Source organism: Delphinus delphis, chromosome 5 (genome assembly GCF_949987515.2).
Source record: "Delphinus delphis chromosome 5, mDelDel1.2, whole genome shotgun sequence".
Lineage (NCBI taxonomy): Eukaryota > Metazoa > Chordata > Mammalia > Artiodactyla > Delphinidae > Delphinus > Delphinus delphis.
Window position 1 is genome coordinate 75,314,949 of NC_082687.1, and position 26,569 is coordinate 75,341,517.

Sequence of the window (26,569 nt, forward strand, 5' to 3'; positions counted from 1 at the left end):
TACTTTTCTACCTATGTATTGTCTATATCCTTGCATACTCTCTTTCACTGGTATGTTCATTTCTGTTTTTTAATGTAACTTGGCCTTTTGCTACTTTATTTCCCCCCATGGTTGCTTTAAAAATAACTGAACAGGGGACTTCCCTGGTGGTGCAGTGGTTAAGAATCTGCCTTCCAATGCAGGGGACACGGGTTTGATCCCTGGTCAGGGAACTAAGATCCCACGTGCCCTGGGGCAACTAAGCCCATGAGCCGCAACTGCTGAGCCCCTGCACCACAACTAGAGAGCCCACACACTCTGGAGCCCATGCACCACAACTAGAGAGCGCTCGCACTGCAACTGCGCCCATGCACTCTGGAGCCCATGTGCCACAACTAGAGAGAAGCCACAACAAAAGATCCTGCATGCTGCAACTAAGACCCAACACAGCCATAAATAAATAAATATTTAAAAAAACAAAAACAGAAAAACACTTGATTCTTAAAAAAATATAACTGAAGGGAATTGTGAAAGGGAAGTGGAAAATTTAGGAATATTTTCTCAGAAGATAAATGTAAAAATATAGCATGGGGCAATTTTAGATTATAAATTAAGGGTGGCTTGTTTATTTCTCCATATTCATGAGGTGGCTTTAAAATGAAAATTGTCTTCTGTAGTAGCCCTTTTTTTTTGAGGCATTGTATTTCTGGGATTATACTTGGGGACAGGGAAGGAGTTTTAGATCTTTTTATAGATCAGGTAATTTAGAAGAGAGGCTTTCTACCAGCATACATCCAGATAGTTACTGCAGATGAAGTAGGAGACAACCAGAAGAACTACTTGTGGTTTATGGGCTTTTTTTTTTTTTTTAACTGATTATTATTTTTTGCAGGACCTTAATTCCCATCTTACATCAGAAAGCAAAGAGAGGTACTCCCCACCAAGCAAAACAGGCCGTTCACTGTATACATGCCATATTCACAAATAAAGAAGTACAGCTTGCACAGATTTTTGAGGTATATATAATTACATAGGATGTGTTGTTGATTTTTATTTTCATGCTCTGTGGTTTGATGAAGATAGAAAGTTGGTTTTTTAGCTATTTAGTCCCACTCTAGAATATAAATTCCATGGGAGCAGGGACTCTTTTATTCAGCACTTTAGATATTCCCAGCCTTTAGATCAGACTATATAACCAAATACTACATATTGAAAGATGTTTGGTGTGTTTTGTGTTACAACATTTTACTTAATTTTAGCTTCATTGGCTCAGTGGTCCATTTAGTTTAAGAAACTATCAGTAGATGACTTTGAACCACCCAGTTTAAAATTCTGGACAATCCTACTTGAAAATTCGTTCTGTTTGCCTTTCCTGATGTATGATCCTTTGCCTGATTCCACTACTGGAAAAGTATTCCTATTATAAATTGGATACTATATGAACAGAACCCATGAACTCTTATTTTTTATGATCCATGGTCATTTAAAATGTTCCCACAGGTTAAGAAATTCAACAACATAACAAAACTATTGTACATGACTTGAAAATAATGCTGATTTGACCATGCAGGAATTTTCTTGCTTTTACTTCTACCTTATATGTGGGATTTACTTTTTTCTTTTATCTTTGTTTACCTTTGAATCTTATTAAATTTCGGTAGGTGAAATAAGAATCAAGTGTCTAATATGATTGAAGTTACTTTTGATCATCTCATTAGAACAGATTTTTTGGGGCATGATAAATTCAGGAACATTTACTGTTTCTGTACAATGTCTAGATATTTATAAAACAAACTAGTAATTTTGACTGTTTTATTTTTATAGCCACTCAGTAGGAGTCTCAATGCTGATGTACCAGAACAACTTATAACTCCATTAGTTTCATTGGGCCACATATCTATGTTAGCACCAGATCAATTTGCTTCCCCAATGAAATCTGTAGTAGCAAATTTTATTGTGAAAGATCTGCTAATGAATGACAGGGTAAGTTTCTCATTTAATTAAATTTAGAATCATAAGATTAAGACTGTTTACATCTTTATTTGTCACAGAAACAACACTTCTGCTTCTATGTATGATTCTCTTTTACTTTAAAATTATTATATATTTTACCTCCTTATTTACTTACTTAAATTTCCAAATGACATCCTGCTGTGTAGCTATTATTACTAGAACTTAACTTTTCTTTAAGAAAGAAAAAAATGAGAACATGAGATAGATGAATCATGAAGTAAAAAATATAAGTCAAACACTATGAAGGACAATTAACTAGAGTACTAGAATTTTGTTTTATCAAATATTGTTTAAAGTATAAGTGGAATTGTATTTGACTAGCTTTTTGAAATATAAATTACATTGCACTTTTGGCACTAGATTATGTATTCTATTTTAGTTATTGAAGTGTGTGTGTGTGAGCGTGCACACATACTGATGAATTAGCTTTGGGTTGGAGCTTTGGGATGTATAGCTTGGAAAGGCTCCCCAAGTGATTACTGAAACACGTGTCTGATTAAGAATCACCACTTTACCAAACAGATCTAAATTAAAGAGTTATTGAATGAAGACACAAATCAGTCTACCTGCTGGATCATTGTGGATGACTTTCAGTGCAGTACTAACTTATCCAATTTATCTAGTCTTTCTAAATGGTCCAGTAGCCTTTGAACACTCAGTATTGGAACTTAAAAAAAAAATACTTGCCAGCGCACTCCTTACTCTTTTCCCTTCCTCCATTTGGATGTGATAGGGATGCAAGAGCACGGCCAAAGCCTCATTTCCTACTCCATACATCTGTTCTTTGCACTACTGATAGATTTGGCTGGCAACAGATGTGAAATTTGACACTTCTTAGATGATGACTTGATTGTTGATAAATTCTATTTTAATATAGTTCTCTTTTTTTGTGTGTAGTAAAATATAAATAATATAAACTTTGCCATTTTATCCCTTTTTAAGTGTACAGTTCTCTTACATTATATACACCCACATTCTTGTTGTTGGGTATTTTTTGTTTAAAAAACAAACAGAAGTTTAATAACATGTGTACCTCCTGTATACACAGAGGATAACCCAGGAAAGCCAAGCAACTCTCAACAATGGCCCAAGCCACCACCTACAATATACACCCACATTGTTGTGTAACCATTGCCACTATTTCCAGAACTTTATCATCTCAGAGAGAAACTCTGTATCTGTTAACCAGTAACTCCCCATTGCCTTCTCTCCCCCCAGACTCTGGTAACCTCTATTCTATTTTCCTGCTTTATGAATTCGCCTATTCTAGATACCTCTTATCATACAATATTTATCCTTTTGTGTCTGGCTTATTTCTCTTAGCATAACAGTTTCAAGATTAAGCTATGTTGTAGTATGTATCAGAACTTCATTTTATGCCAGAATAGTATTCCATTGTATGTGTAACTTACATTTTGTTTATCTTCTATTGATGGACCCTTGGGTTTTTTCTACCTTTTGACTGTTGTGAGTAATGCTGATATGAACATTTGAGTCCCCAAAGTCAAATCTTTGGGGTATATACCTAGGAGTGGAATTGCTGGGTCACATGGTCATTGTATGCTAAACTTTTTGAGGGACTGCCAAACATTTTTCCACAGTGGCCGTACCATTTTACATTCCCAGCAGCCATGCTCAAGTCTTCCAGTTTCCTTACATCTTGGCCAACACTTATTCTTTCCTGTTTTTTTTTGATAATAGTCATCCTAGTAGGTGCAAAGTAGTATCTTGTGGTTTTGATTTGTTTCCCTCATGACTAATGATGTTGAGATTTTTTTTCATGTGCTTAATGGCTGTTCTTTGGATATTGAGTCTTTTGCCCACTTTTAATTGAATTTGTTGTTGTTGAGTTGTAAAAATTCTTTATATATTCTGAATATTAGATCTTTGTCAGGTATTTGCCAAATCCAGGATTATAAAGATTTTCCCCTGTACCTTCTTCTAGGAGTTTTTTAGTCTTAGTTCTTAAGTAAAGATCTTTGATCCAGTTTTTTGAGTTAATTTTTATATATGATATAAGGTAATAGTCCAGCTTCATTCCTTTGCTTGTCGCTGTATCTAGTTTTTCCAGCACCATTTGTTGAGGAGACTGTTCTTTTCCCAATAAATGGTCTTAGCACTTTTGTTAAAAATCAGTAGACCATATATGTGATATATGTGAGGTTTTCTGGGTTTCTGTTTCATTCCATTGGTCTATATGTCTATACTTATGTAGGTACCAGCCACATTGTCTTGATTCTCATAGATTTGTAGTTAAGTTTCAAAATCAGGAAGTTTGAGCCCTCTAACTTTGTTCTTCTTTTCAAGTCCCTACTTGGTGACTTTCTGTGGGTTTCCTAGAGCACTGCACTGTTAAGCATGAAAAACTTAATGAGCAAAATTTAAAATTTTTTTCTAAAAGTTAAATTTATTCAATTGTCTATAGTCAACAGGTGAGAAGAATGGGAAATTATGGTCTCCAGATGAAGAGGTTTCCCCTGAAGTACTAGCAAAGGTAAATTTGTGTAGGTCTTAATAACTTTTATGTTGAGATAAAGAACATTTATAGATACCCTTTTTTTTTAAACCTAACAGTTAATAAGCATTTTAAATGAGGTACTTTATTTTTAAATCAAAAGTTGTGGGCTTCCCTGGTGGCGCAGTGGTTGAGAGTCCGCCTGCCGATGCAGGGGACACGGGTTTGTGCCCCAGTCCGGGAAGATCCCACATGCTGCAGAGCGGCTGGGCCCGTGAGCCATGGCCGCTGAGTCTGCACGTCCGGAGCCTGTGCTCCTCAACGGGAGAGGCCACAACAGTGAGAGGCCCGCGTACTGCAAAAAAAAAAAAAAAAAAGTATGTTTCTCAAATTGTAGTTGTCATTGACTTATTTACATATAGGTGTATGTCAGCATGTTCTTTAGACCTTCCTGCCTTGCTAAGATAATTTCAGTGAGGCTGTTTTACATAGAGATTGTAGAATATTGATGCTCAGAGCACCTCAGGCCTAGCCTCATTACCAATGTCTGTCTACAGGCATAAGAATATTAACTTGGCAAAAACAGATGGCTGTCATCATATTGTAAACTTCTGATAGATGTAAATTATCCCTCAGGAAAGCTAATTTTTAAAGTGGTAGTCTTGGGATTTAAAACAAGACTTCTTCATTATCATCTTACTTGATTGATAATCTGTTTCACCTTGTAGCTTCACAGTTCGCATTTATTCCATCAGTTCCTTTTTCCAGGTTGTCAGTAAATATAGTAAATAATATCTACATTCTTTAGCTAGTTCTTGCATGTATTCCATAACAATCTTTTGAGTATAAGCCACCAAGCAAATATGGCTACAAATAATTATGAAATCTCCTAGTTTTTTAATCAAAATAGTTTTTCAGTACTACAAAAAATATTACAGTCTATCTAAATAGTTATTTTTAATCACTGTAATCAGTATAGTTCAGTTATTTTTAAACAATATATTTTTAAACGATTTGAAAAGCAATTGTTCAGGTGTGAAAAGTCTGAATTCAAGGAGCCAGACCTTGGGCAAGTTATCACAGTAATGTGTCTAAGTTGCCTTATTTATTGGAAATAAGAATACCTCTCTCGGGGCTTCCCTGGTGGCGCAGTGGTTGAGAGTCTGCCTGCCGATGCAGGGGACACGGGTTCGTGCCCCGGTCCGGGAAGATCCCACATACCGCGGAGCGGCTAGGCCCATGAGCCATGGCCACTGAGCCTGCGCTTCCGAAGCCTGTGCTCCGCCACGGGAGAGGCCACAACAGTGAGAGGCCCGCGTACCAGAAAAAAAAAAAATACCTCTCTCATAGAGTTGTTTGGGAGATTAAATCAAGTAATATATGTGTAACTCTGGGGAAAGTACCTGGCATAGATTAAACAGAATAAGTATTAGTTCTCATTGTTATTATCCTATAGGCTTGTTTAATAAAACATGTCTTCCGGCAGCTAAGTAATCTCACTAATCTAATTAACATAAATTAATCTAACCTTTAAGTGGAATTTTAAGTTGCTTTCTTTTTTTAGCATGTTAATATTTTATAGGTACAGGCAATTAAACTTCTGGTAAGGTGGCTGTTGGGTATGAAAAACAACCAGTCTAAATCTGCCAATTCAACTCTTCGGTTATTATCAGCGATGTTGGTTAGTGAGGGTGACCTGACAGAGCAAAAGAAGATCAGGTGAGATTTTTCTTCCTTTCCAGGTTTTTTTAGCTCAAGATGTTGGTAGAGCTTACGTAGGAATTATTTACTTAATATTGACTGTTGTAATTGCACTATGTGCTTTGTGTTTAAATTTTACATACTTATTTGGGGTTTATATCTGAATAATGATCATGTATTTTTCTTCATCCCTAAAGACACCTTTCTCCAGTAAATTTTTAGTAATAATCACTACAGCATTGTTACAGTTAACTTCAACATTTGAATCAGTTAAACAAATATTTGTTGAATTACTACTCTTTGCAAAACACTATGAAAAGCATTGCAGCAATAACAGATAAAATTCCGTTCCTGCCTTTAAGGAACTTACCCTAGTATAGTGATTGAACAAGTAGAGTGTCTTGATGCCACGAAGGGAATAAAAATTTCAGTGTAGGTTCAAAGAAGAAAGAGATGCAGCCTCCTAATGGTTTGCAGAAGACTATACAAGGTTCTGCAAATGCCAAAGAAAAATGTTTCATTTCTACACCTGTTCACTCTTCAAATCTGTGAGATCACCATTTCTTCTTTCTGTTCCTTTTAAGATGAAAATAAAAGCCAAATTTTTTTATTTACTAGGGTCCAGCTGAAATAACTGAAAAGTTCTACTTGCGATGGATTCTTACTTTAAAATTTTTGTTAGAGGATAGATTTAACTATGTATTTATGCTTTCAGTATTTATTGAGCACTATCATGCCAGGTACTACCAAGCCTTTTAAAGATACAATAATCTCTCCCTCTAAGGGATATGCATTCTAGTGGAGGAGATAGGAAATGCACAATTACAGTAGAGATGCTGAATGCTCTGATAAACTGAAGAAAACTAAATAAACTAAATCAAAAATTATTTTTATCATAAAATAAGCCAAGGGTAGCTTTGCATGAACAGATTGAAGAGTAGAGATAATGAGAAGTTTTAAATTTGGGGAAACTATGTACAGTGTACAGCAAAGGCTTAATAATGAGCTCTTACAAATCAATGATAAATAGGATCCCCAATAAAGATGAAGATTATATATTACCAGTTTACCTTTAAAAAAGTGTTTGACATCACTAAATACAATAAGTACAATTTTAATTTAAGTGGAACCTCTTGTCTGTCAAATCAGCAAAAAGTTTTTTAAGCAATCATCACTCCATGGGATCAGGGAAATGGGTTCCCTCATAAATCCTGTGAATATAAATGGGCACAGTCTTGGCAGGACAGTTTGGCACTTTGTTTCTAAGTCCTTAAAAATGTTATCCATTGACTCTTTTTTTTTGACTCTTTATTTTTACACTCATGAAATGATAAAAGAATCATACAAAAATACATATACGAACATGTTCTTTCCAGCATTTTTTATCATCACAGAAGATAGGGGAATGGTTAACTGTGGAACACACATGTTATGAAATATTATGCAGATCTTAATTAGATGTTATGTATCCCATAGTTTAGCTTAGGCTCTGGAATCAGAAACTTATTCAACTCTACCTACGCTCCATTTACTAGCTGTGTGAACTTGTATAAGTCACTTTCCTAAGCCTCAGTTTCCTCATCTTACAGAGTTAAGTACACAAATAGTAGCATTAATTTTTTAAATTCCTGAATCATTTGCCTCAAAAGCCATTTGAAGGTTCCTCATTGTTACCAGTGCTCAGTTTGATGGTCATGTGGTCCAAGAGTGCCATGTTTTCTCCTCCTGTATGCTAAATAATAGTCCCTTGTGGATTCAGGGCAGCTTTCCACATTTCCTAAAGTCTTTGATTTATCAAAGCTATGTTATGTTCCTTATAACAGTTGAAGTAAGAAGACTATCCTTTCACCACCTCACTGTCACATTTTACCATTTAGGTTATAAAAGTTGACTGGGTGTGGGTGGGAGTGCCTGGACTCCTGGAGTCCCTTGGAAAACTTCCTGTTGCAAAGGAAAGTCTGCCTCAGAGACTAGTACCTGAGAGAGACTGGCTCTCACCTCCATATCCTTTCCTTTTAGATATTTGTCTGATGCCTCCCACTTTCTGGTACAGATCACCTCCTAATTCATAGCCCCCTCCATTTCATCAGACATTTGTAGGCTTAAGATTGATTTCTGTTATGTCTGTGTAAATATGTGTATGCATTTAAAAATTGTGGGAAATACAATAGATTTTAAATAAGTGATTTTTAATTTTTCAGGTTTTTTTAATATCAAGTTTTCTATGATGAATGTGAATGCCTCTTAAAATGAGAAATACAGTTCCTAATGTAAATGTTTCTTGCTAGCGTTGCAGTTAGTGCTGTTGTACGCATAAGCAGAGTTGCTTAGCTGTGGTGGAAGATCTAAGCTAGAGTGTAACTAAAAACGAAGGCAGACATAAAAAAAGAATGAAATTTTGCCATTTGCAACAACATGGATGGACCTGGAGAGTATCATGCTTAGTGAAATAAGTCAGACAAAGACAATACCATATGTTATCACTTATATATAGAACCTAAAAAATTAAAAGAAACTAATGAGGACTTCCCTGGTGGTACAGTGGTTAAGAATCTGCCTGCCAATGCAGGGGACACGGGTTCGAGCCCTAGTCCGGGAAGATCCCACATGCTGCAAAGCAACTAAGCCCATGCGCCACAACTACTGAGCCTGCGCTCTAGAGCCTGTGCTCTACAACAAGAGAAGCCACCGCAATGAGAAGCCCACGCACTGCAACGAAGAGTAGCCCCCGCTCGCCACAACTAGAGAAAGCCTGCGTCCAGCAACAAAGACCCAACACAGCCAAAAAGTTAATTAATTTGATTGATTGATTGATTAATTAAAGAAACTAGTGAATATAACAAAGAAGCAGACTCACAGATACAGAGAACAAACTAGTGGTTACTGTTGGGGAGGGGGAGGGGCAAGATAGGGGTACAGGCTTAAAAGGTACAAACTGCTATGTATAAAATAAGGTACAAGGATATATTGTACAACATGGGGAATATAGCCAAGATTTTATAATAAATATAAATGGAGTATAATCTGTAAAAATTTTGAATCACTATGTTGTACACCTGAAATTAATATAATATTATAAATGAGCTATACCTGAATAAAATAAATTAAAAAATTTTAAATGAAGGCAGATAAATTTAATATCAGATAGTCACGATGATTTGAGCCTTCTGCCCTGTGTTGAATTGAAGGACTCAAAGTAACTTTCCCATATTTGTACATTATGTCATTTTAAGCATAAATTATGATAAAGACCTTAACAGTCAAAAAGGGATCAAAGAGTTTTGTGAATGATAATGGTTATAGGAAATGTTTATTTCTTTTTTGTTTGTTTATAGTAAATCTGATATGTCTCGCTTGCGATTAGCTGCTGGTAGTGCCATAATGAAGCTTGCTCAGGAACCTTGTTACCATGAAATTATAACCCCAGAACAGTTTCAGCTCTGTGCGCTTGTTATTAATGTAAGTAACAATCTTATTTTTGTCATTTACTTGGCCTTCAAAGTTAAATTTATTTACTTTCTATAGATTACAGATCCATTTGCTGTATGGATGTATGCACAAAAGGGATTGCTATTATTACTATTCTAACCAGTTAACTCCCCAAAATTGTTATTTACTCCCTCAGTATAATTATCTTTTTTTTTTTTAAATGAAGACGTTAAAAATGCTTAAACTGTTTTTTTGTAAATGTTTGCCAATTTTTAAAAACTAAACTAGGGGTTTTTGTCATGGTTTTAAAAGTACTAATACTTTTATTTAAGTATTTTTGGTTTTGTGCTGCTGTAGGATGAGTGCTATCAAGTAAGGCAGATATTTGCTCAGAAGCTACATAAGGCACTTGTGAAGTTACTCCTCCCATTGGAGTATATGGCGATCTTTGCCTTGTGTGCCAAAGATCCTGTGAAGGAGAGAAGAGCACATGCACGACAGTGTTTACTAAAAAATATCAGTATACGCAGGGAGTACATTAAACAGAACCCCATGGCTACTGGTAAGTAACTTTCAAAGTGCTCAGTGTGTAGCTATATCTTGTCAGTGTATCAATTTGTGGAGGGTTTTATTTCATATATTTCTATTATAGTTTATAATAACACTGGGACCTTTATAGAATGCTGTTGTTGTAGCTAAGATGTAAGTAAAATCTAAAATCCTGGTTTCTGAGTCCTAGTTATAATGCATAAAACTGTTTGGAGGAACTGCGTTTTTCCTTAGGGAATCTGTAGTGTGGCTTGATTTGAACACATTGCTCTGATGTCAGAGAATAAAGAATTACTTTCCTAGCTTTGCCAGGGACTCAATCTTAAATTATCCTTTGTCTTCAGTAGCCTTCAAAATTGAAAAAAGTTATTTCAGTATCATCTAGATGTCATGTTGCCTCTAATTTAGAAATAACTGAGGGAAAAAATGTTAACTGAAGCGGTTAGAACGTAAATTAGGGAGGGATTTTTATAAAGGCTATTATTACTATTGTTAATAATAATGTTTTCACTTCAGAGAAATTATTATCACTGTTGCCTGAGTATGTAGTTCCGTATATGATTCACCTGCTAGCCCATGATCCAGATTTTACAAGATCACAAGATGTTGATCAACTTCGTGATATTAAAGAGTAAGTCATGTTGATTTTTAATAAGTCTAACAATTATTTTTCCTTTTTAAAAAATGCTAAACTTTTTCCTTTTACTATTCGCATTAGAATAAAAACATTTTTATGGTTTTATTCTTCTATTGTAAATTTTAAGTTTCATCTTACAAAATTGTTCCTATCTAATAAGTTCTATTTGGTTATTTTGTTTGTTTCCTGTTTGTTTGCAGTTAGCTTTAGCTGATTCTGTGACATAAGTTGATTTGGTCTTTATGTTATTTTTACCTTTGTATTAAGATGGGCTTCAATTACTTCAGTTTGATAATTTAGAAAGCCATGTAGTGAAAATTTCTCTCCTTAAAACTATACTTCAACCTCAAAAGATAATTCCTCAAAAATATGCACACACATACGAGATACTCTGTGGCAGGTCTATGGTAATACAAAATTAGATTTGTTACACTAGTCACAGAGAGATTTGTCTCTAATGGAAAGACAGGCAGGTAAACAATTGCAAAACACTTGTTTAAGAAGTGTTTTTATGTAAAATAGAACTTTATATATGATGCAGGGTGAGTGAACAAGTACGAAGTAGCCTAGGATTGTCTACAAATGACCTCCAAGAAACTTTAAAGCAATGTCTATTTTCCCATTGCTGTGCTTTTGCTTTGCACGTTTAAATTGGTTCCCTCAGCTTGTATTTAAAGTACTATGATTTTTCTATGTGTGACATGAAGCCTTATCCCTAATCTTATTTGAGGTTGTAATCAACAGTTTATCTCTGCCTCCTGTAGCTCTTTCAGGAGACATAGGTTCTAGTCTTAGCTATCTGAGTAAAAACTTTACTTCTCTGCTTCAGTTGCCTTATCCATAAAATGCAAGATATGAAATAGATAATCCCTAAAATATCTTCCAATTCTAGTTTCTGTTTACTTAATAAATATATTTTATTTGCAAATTCTTTTTCCTTTTTTTTTTAAATAACTTTTATTTTGGGATTTTCCAGAAAACACATTCATAAAGTGAAAAAGTGATGTATGTATTTGCCTAGAACACAAGGTCTATGTTAAGGAACCTTTTTAGCCCTATTCAGTTGCAAGGCAGTCATGTGAAAAAGGGATTAGATTTGCGAGAGGCAACAGTGATGTGGGAAAAGTACTGAAGTCGTCAGTTAGGATTGAAATCACTGGCACATACTTTTTGGTTCTATCTAGCATGCAGTACTTTTGAGTATCTTTAAACATTTCATTTTAAGTTACCATGTAATCTGAAGTGTTCACTTTTCTTTTTCTAGTTAAGGTGTACAGTTTCTTAAGGTATACAGTTAGATCATTCATTGAGATGTTGTTTCTTAACAGAGGGTGTTATCGCTGTAAATTTCCCTTTTAGTACTACCAGTGCTGAATCCTATAAGTATGGTATGTTGTGTTTTTGTTTTATTTGTCTTAAGGTATTTTCTAATTTTTCTTGTGACTTCTTCTTTGACCCATTGGTTGTTTAAGAGTGTGGTTTGGGAATTCCCTGGCGTGGTCCAGTGGTTAGGACTCTTCCTTTCACTGCCAAGGCCCTGGGTTCAATCACTGGTCAGGGAACTAAGATCTCACAAGCCACACGGCCAAAAAAAAAACATAGGAATGTGTGGTTTAATTTCCATATATGTGTGAATTTTCCAGTTTTCCCTATTTTCCTTCTTTTATTGACTTAGTTTCATGCCATTCTGGTCAGAAAAGACACTTTTTATTAAGACTTGTTTTGTGGCCTACCATACGGTCTGCCCTGGAGACTATACCATGTTCACTTGAGAAAAATGTATTCTGCTATTGTTAGTTGGAGTGTTCCATATATGTCTGATATCTGATTGGTTTATAGTGTTCAAGTTCTTTATTTTCTTTTTAGTTCCTGTCTGGATTTTCCATCCATTATTGAAAATAGGGTATTGAAATCTGTTATTGTGGAAACATGTATTTCTCCCTTCAATTCTGTCAATTTTTGCTTCATAGATTTTGGGGCTTTGTTGGCTAGGTTCGTATGTGTTTATAATAGTCATATCTTCTTACTGGTTTTACTTTCATCAATACAGTCCTTCTGGGTCTTTTGCAATCCATTTTGTCTAATTATAAAATAGCCACCAGCTCTCATTTGGTTACTGTTTGAATGAGTATATTTTTTTCATCCTTTTACTTTCAAATAATTTGTGTTTTTATATCTAAAGTGAGTCTCTTGTAGATAAGATATAGATGGATCTTTTTCCCCCCCCTTAATGTACTCTGCTTCTCTGCTTTTTAATTGGGGGATTTAATCTATTTTCATTTAAAGTAATTACTGATAAGGAAGAAGTTACTTCTGCCATATAGCTGTTAGTTTTCTCTGTGTCTTACCTATTTTTTGTTACTTAATTGCTCCATAGCCTCTCGTTTTTGTATTTACAGTTGACCCTTGAACAACACAGGTTTGAACTGTGTAGAGGGTCAGCACCCCTAACTCTTGTGTTGTTCAAGGGTCAGCTGTAGTTGTTTTTTGTAGGGAAACTTTTTGATTCCTTGCTTTTGTGTATATTTTTTAGTTATTTTCTTAATGATTACACTTAACATCTTAAAGTTGTAACAGCCTAGTTAGAATAATAGCAACTTAGTTTCATGAGTATAGAGATAGTCTGCTTTTATACAACTTTATTCCACTCCCTTTATATTTTAATTGATAAAATTATATCTTTATACATTGTTTTATTTTACATATATATGATTATTATTTTATGCATTTTCCTTTTAAGTCATATATTTAAAAAGGAATTACAAATCAGAAGTTCAGTAATGCTGGCTTTATATTACCTATGTGATTACCTTTACCAGTGTTCTTTATTTCTTACAGCTTCAAGTTAACTGTCTATTGTTTTTTCGTTTCAGCCTGAAGGGCTGAGTTTAGTATTTCTTGTAAGACAGGTCTACTAAAAACAAAGTACATTAATCTATTTCCCCCTTACAGTAGTCTCTTAAGACATTTACATATACTATAGCCAAAGACGTATACAGAGATTATCATCAAATGTTTTTTCTCTCCTGTTGATGGAGTAAAACAGTAAGTCCATGGTGGTTGCCTGAGAATCATCATGGCAACTTAATAATAGGCTTTGATCCTATATTTGTCGATGTAAGCTCCCCAAGTGATTCTAATGTTCATCCTGATTTGGGATTCATTTTTACTTAGAAATTCAGGTGTCACCTTCAGACACTTTATGTATTAAATGAATATAAAGTAACAAGAAGAAAACAGCAAAAATGGTTTGAGATGTGACTGTTTAGCTGAATTACTGGTTACTATGCACACCAGCCTCATAGCATGTGAAATTCAGTTATGTCACAGTAGAATTACATACAAATCTTAGATCTTCTGCATACCTTGCAAATAGTCAAAATGGCAAGACTGTGCTGTATGCTGGTTCGCTTATCATTGCTGGATATTAATACACGTTATATCATCTAAATGTTTATTAAATACCTATAGAATGAATCTTTGCCTCATGAAACTGTCAGACTTTCTCATATTAAGCTATATGTTCATATTTGTTATTTGTGATATGATTCTATTTGAATTGAATATTATTAACAGGATATTTCTATTAATCATTAGAGTTTTCTCTGTATTATACTCTTTTATATTCAGACAACAGAACTTCCCAGTAAGCTATTAAATCCCTTAAGCAAAAGCACCTACAATCAGTCTCTTTACTAAATGAATATGTTTGTCATTTAGGTGCCTGTGGTTCATGCTTGAAGTTTTAATGACAAAGAATGAAAATAACAGCCATGCCTTTATGAAAAAGATGGCAGAGAACATCAAGCTAACAAAAGATGCCCAGTCTCCAGATGAATCCAAGACAAATGAAGTAAGATATATATTAGGCCAGTGGGTATTAAGATATTACAGGAAAAAATATTATGACCCTTGTCCCACTTGTTTTTCCTAACTATTACATAATAAAATAGATTACAGAACATTTATTAAAAATACTTAGTTTTTACTTTATTTCATTAAATTGAATTCTATTATTTGAAGAACATTTATTACTTTGAAAAAGATATTAAAACTTCTACAGAGCACAGGAATAAGAACTAGTAAAATTTACAACTATGCTGTCTTAAGAACTTTTAGTAAGAGTTACAGACAAGTAGATATTCTTTTTGTATGTTTCCTTTAGTTTGGTTTATTGTTTTTAACACATACTTGGCATTCATGTTAAATTAAGATGAAGGGGTCTTTTTTGTTGTTGTTTACTAGGAGGCTACATAAGAAGAAATGCCAAATACAAATGCAGAATGTTCAAGGAATAAATAATAACCCCATATTATTGTTTTGATTCGATTTTATATATTGGTTAGAATTGGTACTTGTGGTTATTTTTCACTACTGAAAGGTATATGTGATTTTTTTTTTTCCTCCCTAGAAACTTTATACAGTGTGTGATGTGGCCCTGTGTGTTATAAATAGTAAAAGTGCTTTATGCAATGCAGATTCACCAAAGGATCCAGTCCTTCCGATGAAATTTTTTACACAACCTGAAAAGGTAATTTCTTCCCTTCATTTTTCTACCATACTAAACCTATTTAAATTTGTTACCATCAACCCTAGTGGCAAGTATTGGATTGTCTTGACTACAGAGTAAAAAAAAAAAAAAATACCTCTGTGAGTTTATCAAGAAATGGGAGATTGTCTTCCAAAGCCTGAAAAATATCATTCTCACCTTACAGAGTAGAGAATACAAATCAAGCTTGGTGGTGGTGTTCCTATGTGAGCTATTCCTTCTGGATATTTCTAATATGTAAGAGGAATTTTCAAATTTCTTAAATTGTTTTCATCTCATTAAAACACTGTTAGTATTTTTTCAGACAAGAAGTAAACAAAATATTTGGTAGAGTATAAATATATATACATCTATATATGAAATAAAATGTTAGAATGAATGGAATTGGTCTTGGCAATTGACAGACCTGGATTCGAATCAACCATTTCTAATTTGAGGGACCTTACACATGTTAACTCTTCTAAGCCTCAATGTCTTCATCTCTAAAATGCAGATGATGATAATACCTGTGAACAATTACTAATATACCTAGGTTTCTAAGAGTTTGTCACAAAGTAAGCATTTAATAAATGGTATTAATAATAAATAGTACATTTATTCTGCTGTCAGCAAATGAAGTTTTCCATGTAAGTAAATTTTTCAGCTAACTAAAGCTCTTTAAGTTTTTCCAGCTAATTTGGATTAAGAAACTTTTTCAAAAAGAATGCCTTTCATTACCCACTTTAAGGTGGTATTTTAAAGTTTAACTTTCCTGTGCTTTGTTTAAAAAAATATCCTTAATATTTTTAATTGGAAAAAATAAGGCATTTAAAATTTTCAACAAAAATTTTAATCAGACTTTGATTTAGTACTCAGAATTTACTCTGCCTGGTTTTGATAGGAATAATAAGGATTGCAAAGTTACTTCTGTTCTAATTGAATTTACTGGTCTTTATAAACACTCCTGAGTGACCTCCTGAATTTAAATTTACTTTATTGTTGACCCAGGGCTATCGTGACTGGAATAGTACCCAAATAGAATCTTCATACATCATCAAGAATTTAAATTGCTGTTTGTCACTACACCTGATTCTAATTGTTTTTTGTTTTGATATTGAAACTTAGAATGTCTTTAGCCTTCTTAATAATAATTTTGTTTTTTTTCTGTTTTAAATGATCAGCTTTCCTCATTGCCTTTTCTAATATGTTGCTTTCAATATGGTATAAATTCAGACAGGAGAAAACTAGGCATATTAAGATAGCTTAGTGAAGCTATAGTATATCTTTATGTAACAATATTTTCAGCTACATAAAAGCCTTTGTGGGGAAGAAAAGAAAGATAGAGCCTTGCCTAGAATACATGCCAAAAGTGTTATTTCTTTTTATAGGCACATTTAAGCCTTCTGTTCTTTTCTGTGACACTAGTGTGAAGGTAAACTTAATAAAAGAAAAATAATTTTTTAAGTGCGATTACTTACAAATTAATGAACTTCCAGACAGCAGTAAGTCATTTTGCTTCCGTGAGACCATTGTGGTTTACTCGTGTGCTATTCCCAGGATAATTAACAGATAGAGGCACCATAGGATCAAATTGAACTCTTATACAGATGTAACTTTCAGAAGTATCATCAGTGTCCACATTTGGTTTAATTCATTTATTAACTAGTTAATATCACTGCAGCCAAAGAACATTACAATTGACTTAATTAGATTTTGATGGTGTATTTACCTTTATGATTTGGACAGTCTACTTATGGTTCTAGGAAACAAAACATTTTTAATTAAAGTAACAGATTTTTTTTCAGTAAGGATAATTTTCTTGAGATTCTGTGTGGGGTTCTTTTAGTGAATATTAAGTGCCTGATATATGCATAGTACCATTTTGGATGCTTTGGGAGCCCCAAAGAAGTAAATTTTAGGGACTTCCCTGGCAGTCCAGAGCTTAAGACTCTGTGCTTCCACTGCAGGAGGCGTGGCTTCAGTCCCTGGTCGGGGAACTAAGATCGCGTGTGCCACGTGGTGTGGCCAAATAAATTTTTTTAAAAAGTAAATTTTATAATAGAGTGGAGAACATAGTTCATTGAATAAACTGGAGACTGTTTGCCCTGAACCATATGAAAGAATAGAAATGTGTTTTATTTAAAATGTGATTTAAGGGAATTCCCTGGCATTCCAGGGGTTAGGACTCCGTGCTTTCACCGACTATGGCCTGGATTCAATTCCTGGTCAGGGAACTAGGCTCCTGCAAGCCACGTGGCACTGCCAAAAAAAAATGTGATTTAAGTAATTTATATCTGACATTTGACTAAGTCTTGTGTGTCACTGAGTTAATTTTAAAACTAGACTTATGGTATGGTTCATGAAATATGCTTTGATGGTTTGATATGTTTCTTAGCGCAAATGAAACTGTTATGGTAAAGCAGAATGCCTTGAAGTCTTGTATGGACAATAAATATATGTTTACTTTTTTTTGTTTGTTTTTTTGATAGGACTTCTGTAATGACAAGAGTTATATTTCAGAAGAGACAAGAGTACTTCTGTTAACAGGAAAGGTATTATGTACTAGATAATTGGGGGATCTTTATCTCATGTGCATATTACTTCTGCTATTCTTAGAAATAACCTTTAAATGTCCCTCAGATTTTATAGTTCCTGATTCTTAGGGATCATGTTGTGGATTATAGCATCTAAAGCATTTGTTCTCTCAGGCTTTTTTTTTTTGTCATGAACCACTTTAGAATTACAACCATGTGTTCTCACCAGTACTGATAGGCTTCAAGTTATTTAGAATTCACAAAGCAGATTTCCCTGAAAAATGATATAATAAATTTAGATGTGTAAGATAAAGATAATTTTAAAGTACTAATAAGTTAGACAGTTTATATTCTATAAAGGTAATATGACATCTAAAAGAGCAAAGGAAAATTTAGTATTTGATAAACAGTGTCTAAACTATTACTATATATACTCAGTAGTTTACCTGTAAGACATTTTATTGTGTCTTAATTATTATGTATTTCACTGTTTTAGGGACACTTTGTTTTGATTGAGCAACAGGAATAATTAAATATTGCATAGTTATTTTTAAGTAGAGGTAATGCTTTTGATTTGTAATTATGTTTAGATATAGTTTTACAGAATTATCATTTCTAATAAATTTAGGATTTAACTTTCCAAAGCAACAACAATTCCTGGCTGTAAGCGAAACAGTATCCCTTACATGTGTCTAAATTTGTATGTATTCGTTTCAGTAAGGTATAAAATAACATGCGTATATGTAATTTTTAGCCAAAACCTGCTGGAGTACTAGGTGCGGTAAACAAGCCTTTATCAGCAACGGGAAGGAAACCATATGTTAGAAGCACTGGAGCTGAGACTGGAAGCAATATTAATGTAAATTCAGAGCTGAACCCTTCCACCGGAAATCGATCAAGGCAATTTTTTTCTCCAATTGTTTTTGTTACTATCACTCACTACTTGGTTCATCTTTCAGTTTCTTTTCTTAAAGCACTGTATCACAAAAATGGACTTTAGGAAACATCTTAGTAAAAAACAGTAGTGCTAAATTTTAGTATAATTAATGATGGAAATTGAGAGTGTCGTACACATTTTGAAACTGTTTAGCATTCTAAATGTGTAGAAAAGTTAAATGGAAAAACGTAAGAATTAGTAATATACTAAAACTAATTTACATGGGAGTGTGTGTGTTTAAATTTAACACTTAGGAGAACTGAAAATGTAACTCTTTAAATAAATTTAATTTATATGCTTTTTAATTTTTAACTCAAAATTAGTATAGCATGAGTAGAGATAACATTGTTAATAACATTTTCCACTTATTAAAGATTCCATGTTTGGGACTTCCCTGGTGGTCCGGTGGCTAAGACTGTGCTCCCAATGCAGGGGGCCCAGGTTCGATCCCTTGTCAGGGAACTAGATCCCACATGCTGCAACTAAGAGTTTGCATGCCAACAACTAAGACCTGACACAACCAAATAAATATTTATTTAAAAGATTCCATGTTTAACATGTCAAGTGTTTACTGTCTTAGCTACTGCATAAAAATTTCCATCTGACCCTACTCTTACCAACACTAAATATTGAGGCTTTTAAAGATTTTATTCTAATTCATGAAATTTTAAGCATAAATTCAGTGGTGGTGTTTTAAACACATTTTTAGCAGTAGAATCCCAAAATATTAAAAAATTAACGTGGAACATCTGTGGTTTACATAGATGGTGGGGGTCAGACACCTCCCCTGTGGCCTCTTCTTGCAGCCCCTTCCCTTGCAGAGCATTAAGAACACAGACTGGAGAAAACTATACGCTCATCTGTTGTATTTTTGCTTTGTTTTAGGGTTTTCCACCCCCCAACAGATAGGCTTATAGAATAGTTGTGTTGTTTGTTCCTTGTCAACTACGCTTTCTATCTGGTGGTTTTAGGCAGTCATATCTGTCTTACATTAGTAAGGTAAGATGGAAATCCAAAACTTGATATAGTAGAGCAGTAGTCTGTAACCACAGAAGATCTGAGTCTTGTTAACGTTACTTCACTTGGCCAGGCTTCTAAATCAGCCTAAGCCTCTTTCCTTATTGGTATAGTGAGAGAGTACACTTCCTATTCATATGGTGAAATAAAGAAGCTTTGGTTTATTTCTCTTCAACAGGGAACAGAGTTCAGAGGCAGCAGAAACTGGAGTTAGTGAAAATGAAGAGAACCCTGTGAGAATTATTTCTGTGACACCTGTAAAGAATATTGACCCAGTAAAGAATAAGGTAAATTTTAAAATTTAACAAGTGGGTTTTTCCCATGGAGATTCTTATTACAATTTTATGATGGGGTAAGAAACCCACAGTCTACACATTAATATATACTACATACTATACCTGTGTGTATACCACCCCCTGCTATACTTACTGGGCTTCCACTCTACAGAAGTGATTCTTTGTCCACTGTCTTCATTTACCAGAGTTTGTGTGGTCACCTTCTCCCAATACCTTGAAAGAATAGGAACTGAAGTGTTTTGAGACCTTGTTTTCAAAACTTCATTGACTCCCACCAGGGATCAACACTGTTTCTGTTGTCGTTTTAAGTTAAACTTAATGAGCTGACCTTTTAAAATATGTTTTTTATTTAACAGCTGCATTCTTTGATGGTGTATCTTTTAATACTTTTAATACTTTTAATAATAATATTCTTAATTTTTTGGCAGGACAGAAAGGAGTATAACATTGGTAGGAGGATAACTTGCCTCAGTAAGAATGACCTAATACTATTATTTCTTTTTCTATAGAATCATGTTCTTGATATACTTTTTTTTTACCCCCCATATATTTATGGTATTATCAAATGTTTTAGGAGTTATCCTCAGGTACATAAAATATGGGACTATACAGTTATTCCACAGTAGCTGAACTTTTCCTATCCAAAATTATCATCTGAATTCAAACTAAATAGGTAAGGATACATTTTTTAGGTCAGTCTCTGACTATCCATACTCTTGCTGTTTGCTATCTGAACTTCATTATGTCAGTAAACTCAGGTAACAGGGAACCTCTCACTTTCAAAACTCTTAGAATTCAGAAACCAGTAGATTTAGATATTGTGGGATCCTTCTATAGAATTAAACATTGAACATAATCATGCTTAGATGCAGATATGCATATTGCCACAGATACATAAACATGCTTATAATATGTATTAAGAGGTGGTACAGGGATGCAAATATTTATCTAGTACAAACATCTATCTATAACCTTTTCAACCTCTGCTGTAGAATTGTATAGAAGATAAATTGGACATTTAAATTCTAATTTCTGAGGGGCCAAAATATTACTTTGATTGATCTGTAATATTATATTGTTCCAAACACTGTTTTAACTTTTTCATACTTCCAAAGAATGTTTAACAGATTCACTGTTGCCTGAAGAGACTGGGGTTGTATTTTGACAAAAGCCTGATAGCTTCCCAGTCAGATCTCCCAGAAGTTGATACGGTCATTTCTTTCCAGGGTCTGGTTCTCAGTCTTGCAGGCTCAAAACACTACCTTGTTGTACTGAAAGAAGATAAAGATCTAAGAGAGTGTTTCTTGGTAACCAATTTCTCAAAGAGATTGATGCATAAACCAATTTATTAGTTATGTATATAAAAATTATCCAGCAAATTGTATATCCATGTTTACAAATCAGAACATTTTCTCCTATTATTTACTCTGTGAGCAAAATCAAATGGTAATATGAAGAATGAATAAGGGAGGTGGTTAAAAGAAGAAATAACACATTAACATTCTGTGGAGCAGGCAGGCAGTACCACCAGTGTTGCCCTTTAGAGTCTTCTATTTCTTCATGCCTACAGCTGACAACTGATTTCCTCTTCATTTGGCTTTTGCATGAGTTCTTTATACATATGCACATAAATGTAATGTTCATAAATGTGTAAATATGATCATGTGCATGACATTTAATAGTCTTTTTTTCCCCTTTTAAACAGCCTTATCTGTGTGTTCCATTTTTTCTCTACAGTGTTATCATTTTCATGTTTGTATACACATAAATACTTCCTTTCCCTGTTCTTTGTCACTACAATGTTGCATTAAATTTACTGGTGATTTTATTTCTAGGGGCTAATAAGTTCTAGTAGTGGGAATGCCAGGTCAAGGAGTAAATATACTAGAGATTTTAGATATTTTCATATTGTTTTCTTCGAAAATTAGAACACTTGACATTTCTACCAGCAGGGTACTTTTTCTCTGTATACCCACTAACAACAGGTTTATAGTTCTTTTGAATTTTTTTCAGTTTAAAGTATCAAAACTAATGCCCCACTATTGTTTTAATTTATATTTCTCTGATGATCAGTATTTTTGTTGACCGTTTGGATGTACTCTTGTGTGAACTGCCTGTTCATATTTGCCCGTTTTTAAATTATCTTTTTCTTATTTAACTCAACTTTTTTTTTTTTTTGGCCATGCCATGCGCCTTGCAGGAAATTCGCCAACCAGGGATTGAACCCAGGCCATGGTAGTGAAAGCCTGGAATCCTAACCACTAGGCCACCAGGGAACTCCCTAACTCAACGTCTGATAGTGTAGTAGTTCTACCTTCTTGTTAACATTCTTGCTCCCTTCCAATCTCATCACCAAATATAGCAGCCAGTGTGATCTTTTTAAAATATAATCTGGATTATGTTTGTCCTCTGTTTAAAGTCCATCAATGACTTTTATCACCACTTAGAATAAAATCAGATTTCTTACATGTCCCATAAGGCATTCATGATCTGGCCCATGCTTGCTTCTCCTACCTTATACCAGTCTCACATCACTTCAAGTTCCTTCAATCTTCCAAGCTCTTTCCTTCTTCAGGTACTTCATGCTGCCTTTTCCATCTGTCTAAAATACTTCACTTTTCATGTGATAAGTCCTGCTTTGATATTATTTAATTAATATTCCCCAGAAGAACCAATGAGAAATTGATGCTTCCTGGTTTTTTTTTTTTTCTGAATGCCCTTTTCTTTAATCTCTTAGCATTTAGGGTAATCTGTACTTAAATGTTTGTTTACTCTTTAAAAAATTAGTCAACTACTATGCTAATCTGTTTGAGGACAGGAAAAATAAGAGTTTTGTTCCCCAATCTATGCCCAGCAGCCACTGCACCTAACAGGCATTCAGTTGAATGGTTTCTACTTCAAGTTTAACCACACTTAGTTTTTATTGACCCTTCTTATTTTGCCCAGGAATCTCCATCTTTCTCCAGGGTGCCTTCGCATATCTTTTCTCTGATCCATTTTGTATTGTTTTACAGTTTAAATCCTGTGGCCCACCTTACTCTTGTTCCCTTTTGATGATTTTTGTAACACGACTCTCCACATCCCAAGAGGGTGAAAGAAGTAGGAGTCATTAGCTCATCATCCTGGAAGGATGGATTTAAGTCTAGCTGCCCATGTTAAAGGCTCTGATACTGTCTCTTAAGATAGGGTTTACTTTAATGTTAATCCTCAACGTGAAACACTGATTTGTGGATTTTCTAACTTAAGATACTACTTTCACGAGTTTTCATTTAAGTAAATTTTCTTGAAACATGAAAGATTTATGTGTTTCCCTGGTCATTGAAAACATTTTTTGGGGAAATGAAAATTAATTAATTAATTGAAAAGATAAAGTCACTTTTTCGGTGAGGATAGTGTTCCTTTGTTTCCCTTGAATCAGTTAAAATTATTATAATTGACTCCTAAATATCATACATATAAAGGTCACTTTCATTCTGAAAATTATTATTCCTCCTAATGTCCATTATGTCTCATATTAAAATGGAATTTTATTACTTTGAACATTTTAGATGACAATATGTAATATATATGCCAAACAGAGGAAAAAAGAGAATGCTCAGAAAAAAGTAGAAGGTTAATGATTGATAAAGAAGAGACAAAAGTTAGAATGAATGAGTGGAGTGAGATATTAAAGAACTTTGTGTCACAGAACTACAAAGATTATTATAGTCAGATGCATCATAGAGAAAGAAAATAACATTGAATTATGAAAACATTCCCCCCTCTTTTGAAAAGTGATACATTAAGAGCATACCACAATAAAAAGGACCTTGTCATTTAAAATGGCTGTGAAAGCAAAACTGAGTAGGTTTTCTCTTATATAACTGCCTATGCACTTTAGTAAGCATTTATTGAGTATATTATATATGCCAAGCACTATGGTAGGCACCTCATTCAGTCCTTATCCTTGAGGAGTTTACATTCTTCATGGGATGTAAGCAGTTAATCAGAAGCCCTGGAATTCCAACTCTTTTAAAATACTTGCAGAATGCTTCTTTGTAGTATAGATCAGTGATATTTAAGGAATTTATGTTCATATAATTGTTTTCTGCTCTTTTAGGAGATTAATTCTGATCAGGCTGCCCAGGGCAACATCAGCAGTGACCGAGGAAAGAAAAGAACAGTAACAGCAGCTGGTGCAGAGAATATCCAACAAAAAACAGATGAGAAAGTAGATGAATCAGGACCACCTGCCCCTTCAAAACCCAGGAGAGGACGTCGACCCAAGTCTGAATCTCAGGGCAATGCAACCAGAAATGATGATATAAATAAACCTCTTAGCAAGGGAAGAAAGAGAGCCGCAGTCAATCAGGAAAGCCCTGGAGGTTTGGAAGCAGGTAATGCCAAAGCACCCAAACTGCAAGACATAGCCAAAAAGGCAGCACCAGCAGAGAGACAAATTGACTTACAAAGGTAACGTACACCGTTCTTTCTGAACTTTGAATTTAGACATCTGGTTTTAATCTTAGTTGCCAGTCACCCCCAAACACCTAGGCATTTGGGAGTGAAAACTGCCCCTGGTTTTCCTAAGTTATGGTGGCATTTGCTTTTATCTCATAACTTTCAGGACAACAATTTGAAGAAAGATCTCCTTTTTTCTTTGGTTAATTTTTAATTAGGATATGGTTTTTGATGTTTCTATTTATTAGCAAGGATAACATTGTCTTGGTGTCCCTCACATAGTTGCATGGGGTTTTCTAAATATAAACGGCTACTTTTTTGATACAGAGATCCCAGAGTGGAATAGATAGATGTCATGGCATGCTCTTTATTTCCACTTGTTACAGTAAATTTTAATATAAGTCAGCAACTTACCTCTCCCCCACCCTCCCTCACAGCTACTCATCTTTGATCATGTTGTGTTGGGATTTCAGATTTTCCACACTGTAACAGTGGTGCCCCAATGAGATCTAGAAGTTGGCTCCTTACTTGGTCTACAATTAGAACTTAGCTCTACACTGCTTCTTTTTCCTTATATACCTATACCTAATTCATCTCCCCCCTGAATTAGATTGTAAGATTCTGAGTTCCTTCTAGGAAAGAACCAGCTCTGATCATGTCAGGACACCCTCACCATCCTGCTTCAATATTTTTATAAAGTACAGTGTTGCTAAGGCATATGTGTTTGTAAGTACATTTTTTAAAATTACCATTTTTGAAATTTGGAAGTTTGAGGCTACTAGATTTTCTTACATTTTAAGTGTCTCTGAGTACCTTTTTCAACATCTCATGGCAGCTGATCCAGGCCCAAACCTGACTAAGTAATGGGTGTTTCTTCTACTTAGCCACTTCTACTTTTATGGACTAAAAGTGTAGTAAGGAAAGCCAGTATTGGGGGCAAATTTATTATTTTTCTCCTCAAACCTGGACCTTTGACCTGGAACAACATACTTAACCTCGGCCTCCTTTTCTTCATCATTAAGGCAGTATAATTATACCTTCCTCAAAGGACTGTTCCAAGAATTAAATGGTCATTAAATATAAAGCACCTAACAAAATGCCTTGTACAGACTAAATGCTCAGTAATTATTTTAACCATTGTTTTGAATTCTAGTTGCTTTACCTCTTACTATATTTTTAGTTATACAAAAGCTGAACAAATTTCGTTGGAGATTGCCAGACTTCTCTTAAGGGTTTCTAGAATTCTAGCCATTCCTCACCCACATAAAATAGTACTGATCATCACACCCAGGCCACCTGAGCCACCTGACCTTACCTCTCATGTGCTGTCCTTTTGACATCTAACCAAAATATGCAGGCACTCACTTGGACCCTGAAAACGTTTTCAGTAGCAACCAACCTTGTCTCTGAAATTGAGCATTGTAAAACCCATTGCTCTTCTTTTAGTTAACACCATTTGCCCCCAAAGCATTAAACAAACCAACAAAAATGGCTTACATGCCAGAGACTGGTGTTGATTAAAAATGGCCTTGGGCCTTTTTAAAACTCTTAAAACATCTTTTTCAAGAGTGAAAAGACACCTTAGAAGTCTTAAGTATGCCATTTAGTAGATCAGTTGGGCAATGTGTTATCCAAAATATAGAATTCTTTGATGGTTTTATATTCTCAGTGAAGTTAGATGGTTAAATTTGGTGTTCATGATAACACTGTACTTCAGTAAAACAGATCAAAGACTTTGCGCACATATTTCAGAAACTTCTGGTTGAATTATTGACTACTAATTCGTGGCTAACAAAACATAGAAGGACATTCTGAAACTTTCTCCCAAGCTTCCTTTTGTCTTTTCCATTCTTTCCTGAATCTAATATACAACTCTGCCCTTAAATTCTAGCATTATGACTTCGGCTTGGAAACCTAACTTACTCCCGAAACTCTGTATTACTCATGATAGCCTCTTGCATAGGACTGAATGTATTATAGGCACATGAGCATTGTTCCTTATACTTCTCATTTGTTCTTCTAACAAATACAGACAGATTAAACTGCCAGCATTG

The 26,569-nt window shown here is 34.4% G+C and overlaps 1 protein-coding gene across 5 annotated transcripts in view; it reads left to right on the forward strand.

Annotated features, from left to right (window-relative positions):
- The window catches only part of PDS5A (PDS5 cohesin associated factor A), a 127,337-nt gene that overhangs the window by 94,401 nt on the left and 6,367 nt on the right, over positions 1-26,569 (forward strand). For 4 of the 5 annotated variants that reach the window (XM_060012671.1, XM_060012674.1, XM_060012673.1 and 1 more), the window contains exons 20-32: positions 872-995; positions 1,804-1,962; positions 4,418-4,486; positions 6,030-6,166; positions 9,484-9,607; positions 9,935-10,139; positions 10,643-10,757; positions 14,484-14,616; positions 15,175-15,294; positions 17,781-17,843; positions 18,580-18,725; positions 19,958-20,066; positions 24,175-24,527. In XM_060012671.1, coding sequence (XP_059868654.1) covers positions 872-995; positions 1,804-1,962; positions 4,418-4,486; positions 6,030-6,166; positions 9,484-9,607; positions 9,935-10,139; positions 10,643-10,757; positions 14,484-14,616; positions 15,175-15,294; positions 17,781-17,843; positions 18,580-18,725; positions 19,958-20,066; positions 24,175-24,527 — 1,857 coding nt within the window. Of the gene's footprint in view, positions 1-871; positions 996-1,803; positions 1,963-4,417; positions 4,487-6,029; positions 6,167-9,483; positions 9,608-9,934; positions 10,140-10,642; positions 10,758-14,483; positions 14,617-15,174; positions 15,295-15,478; positions 15,911-17,780; positions 17,844-18,579; positions 18,726-19,957; positions 20,067-24,174; positions 24,528-26,569 lie in introns of those variants that run through there. The other variant, XM_060012675.1, reaches the window with a different exon arrangement.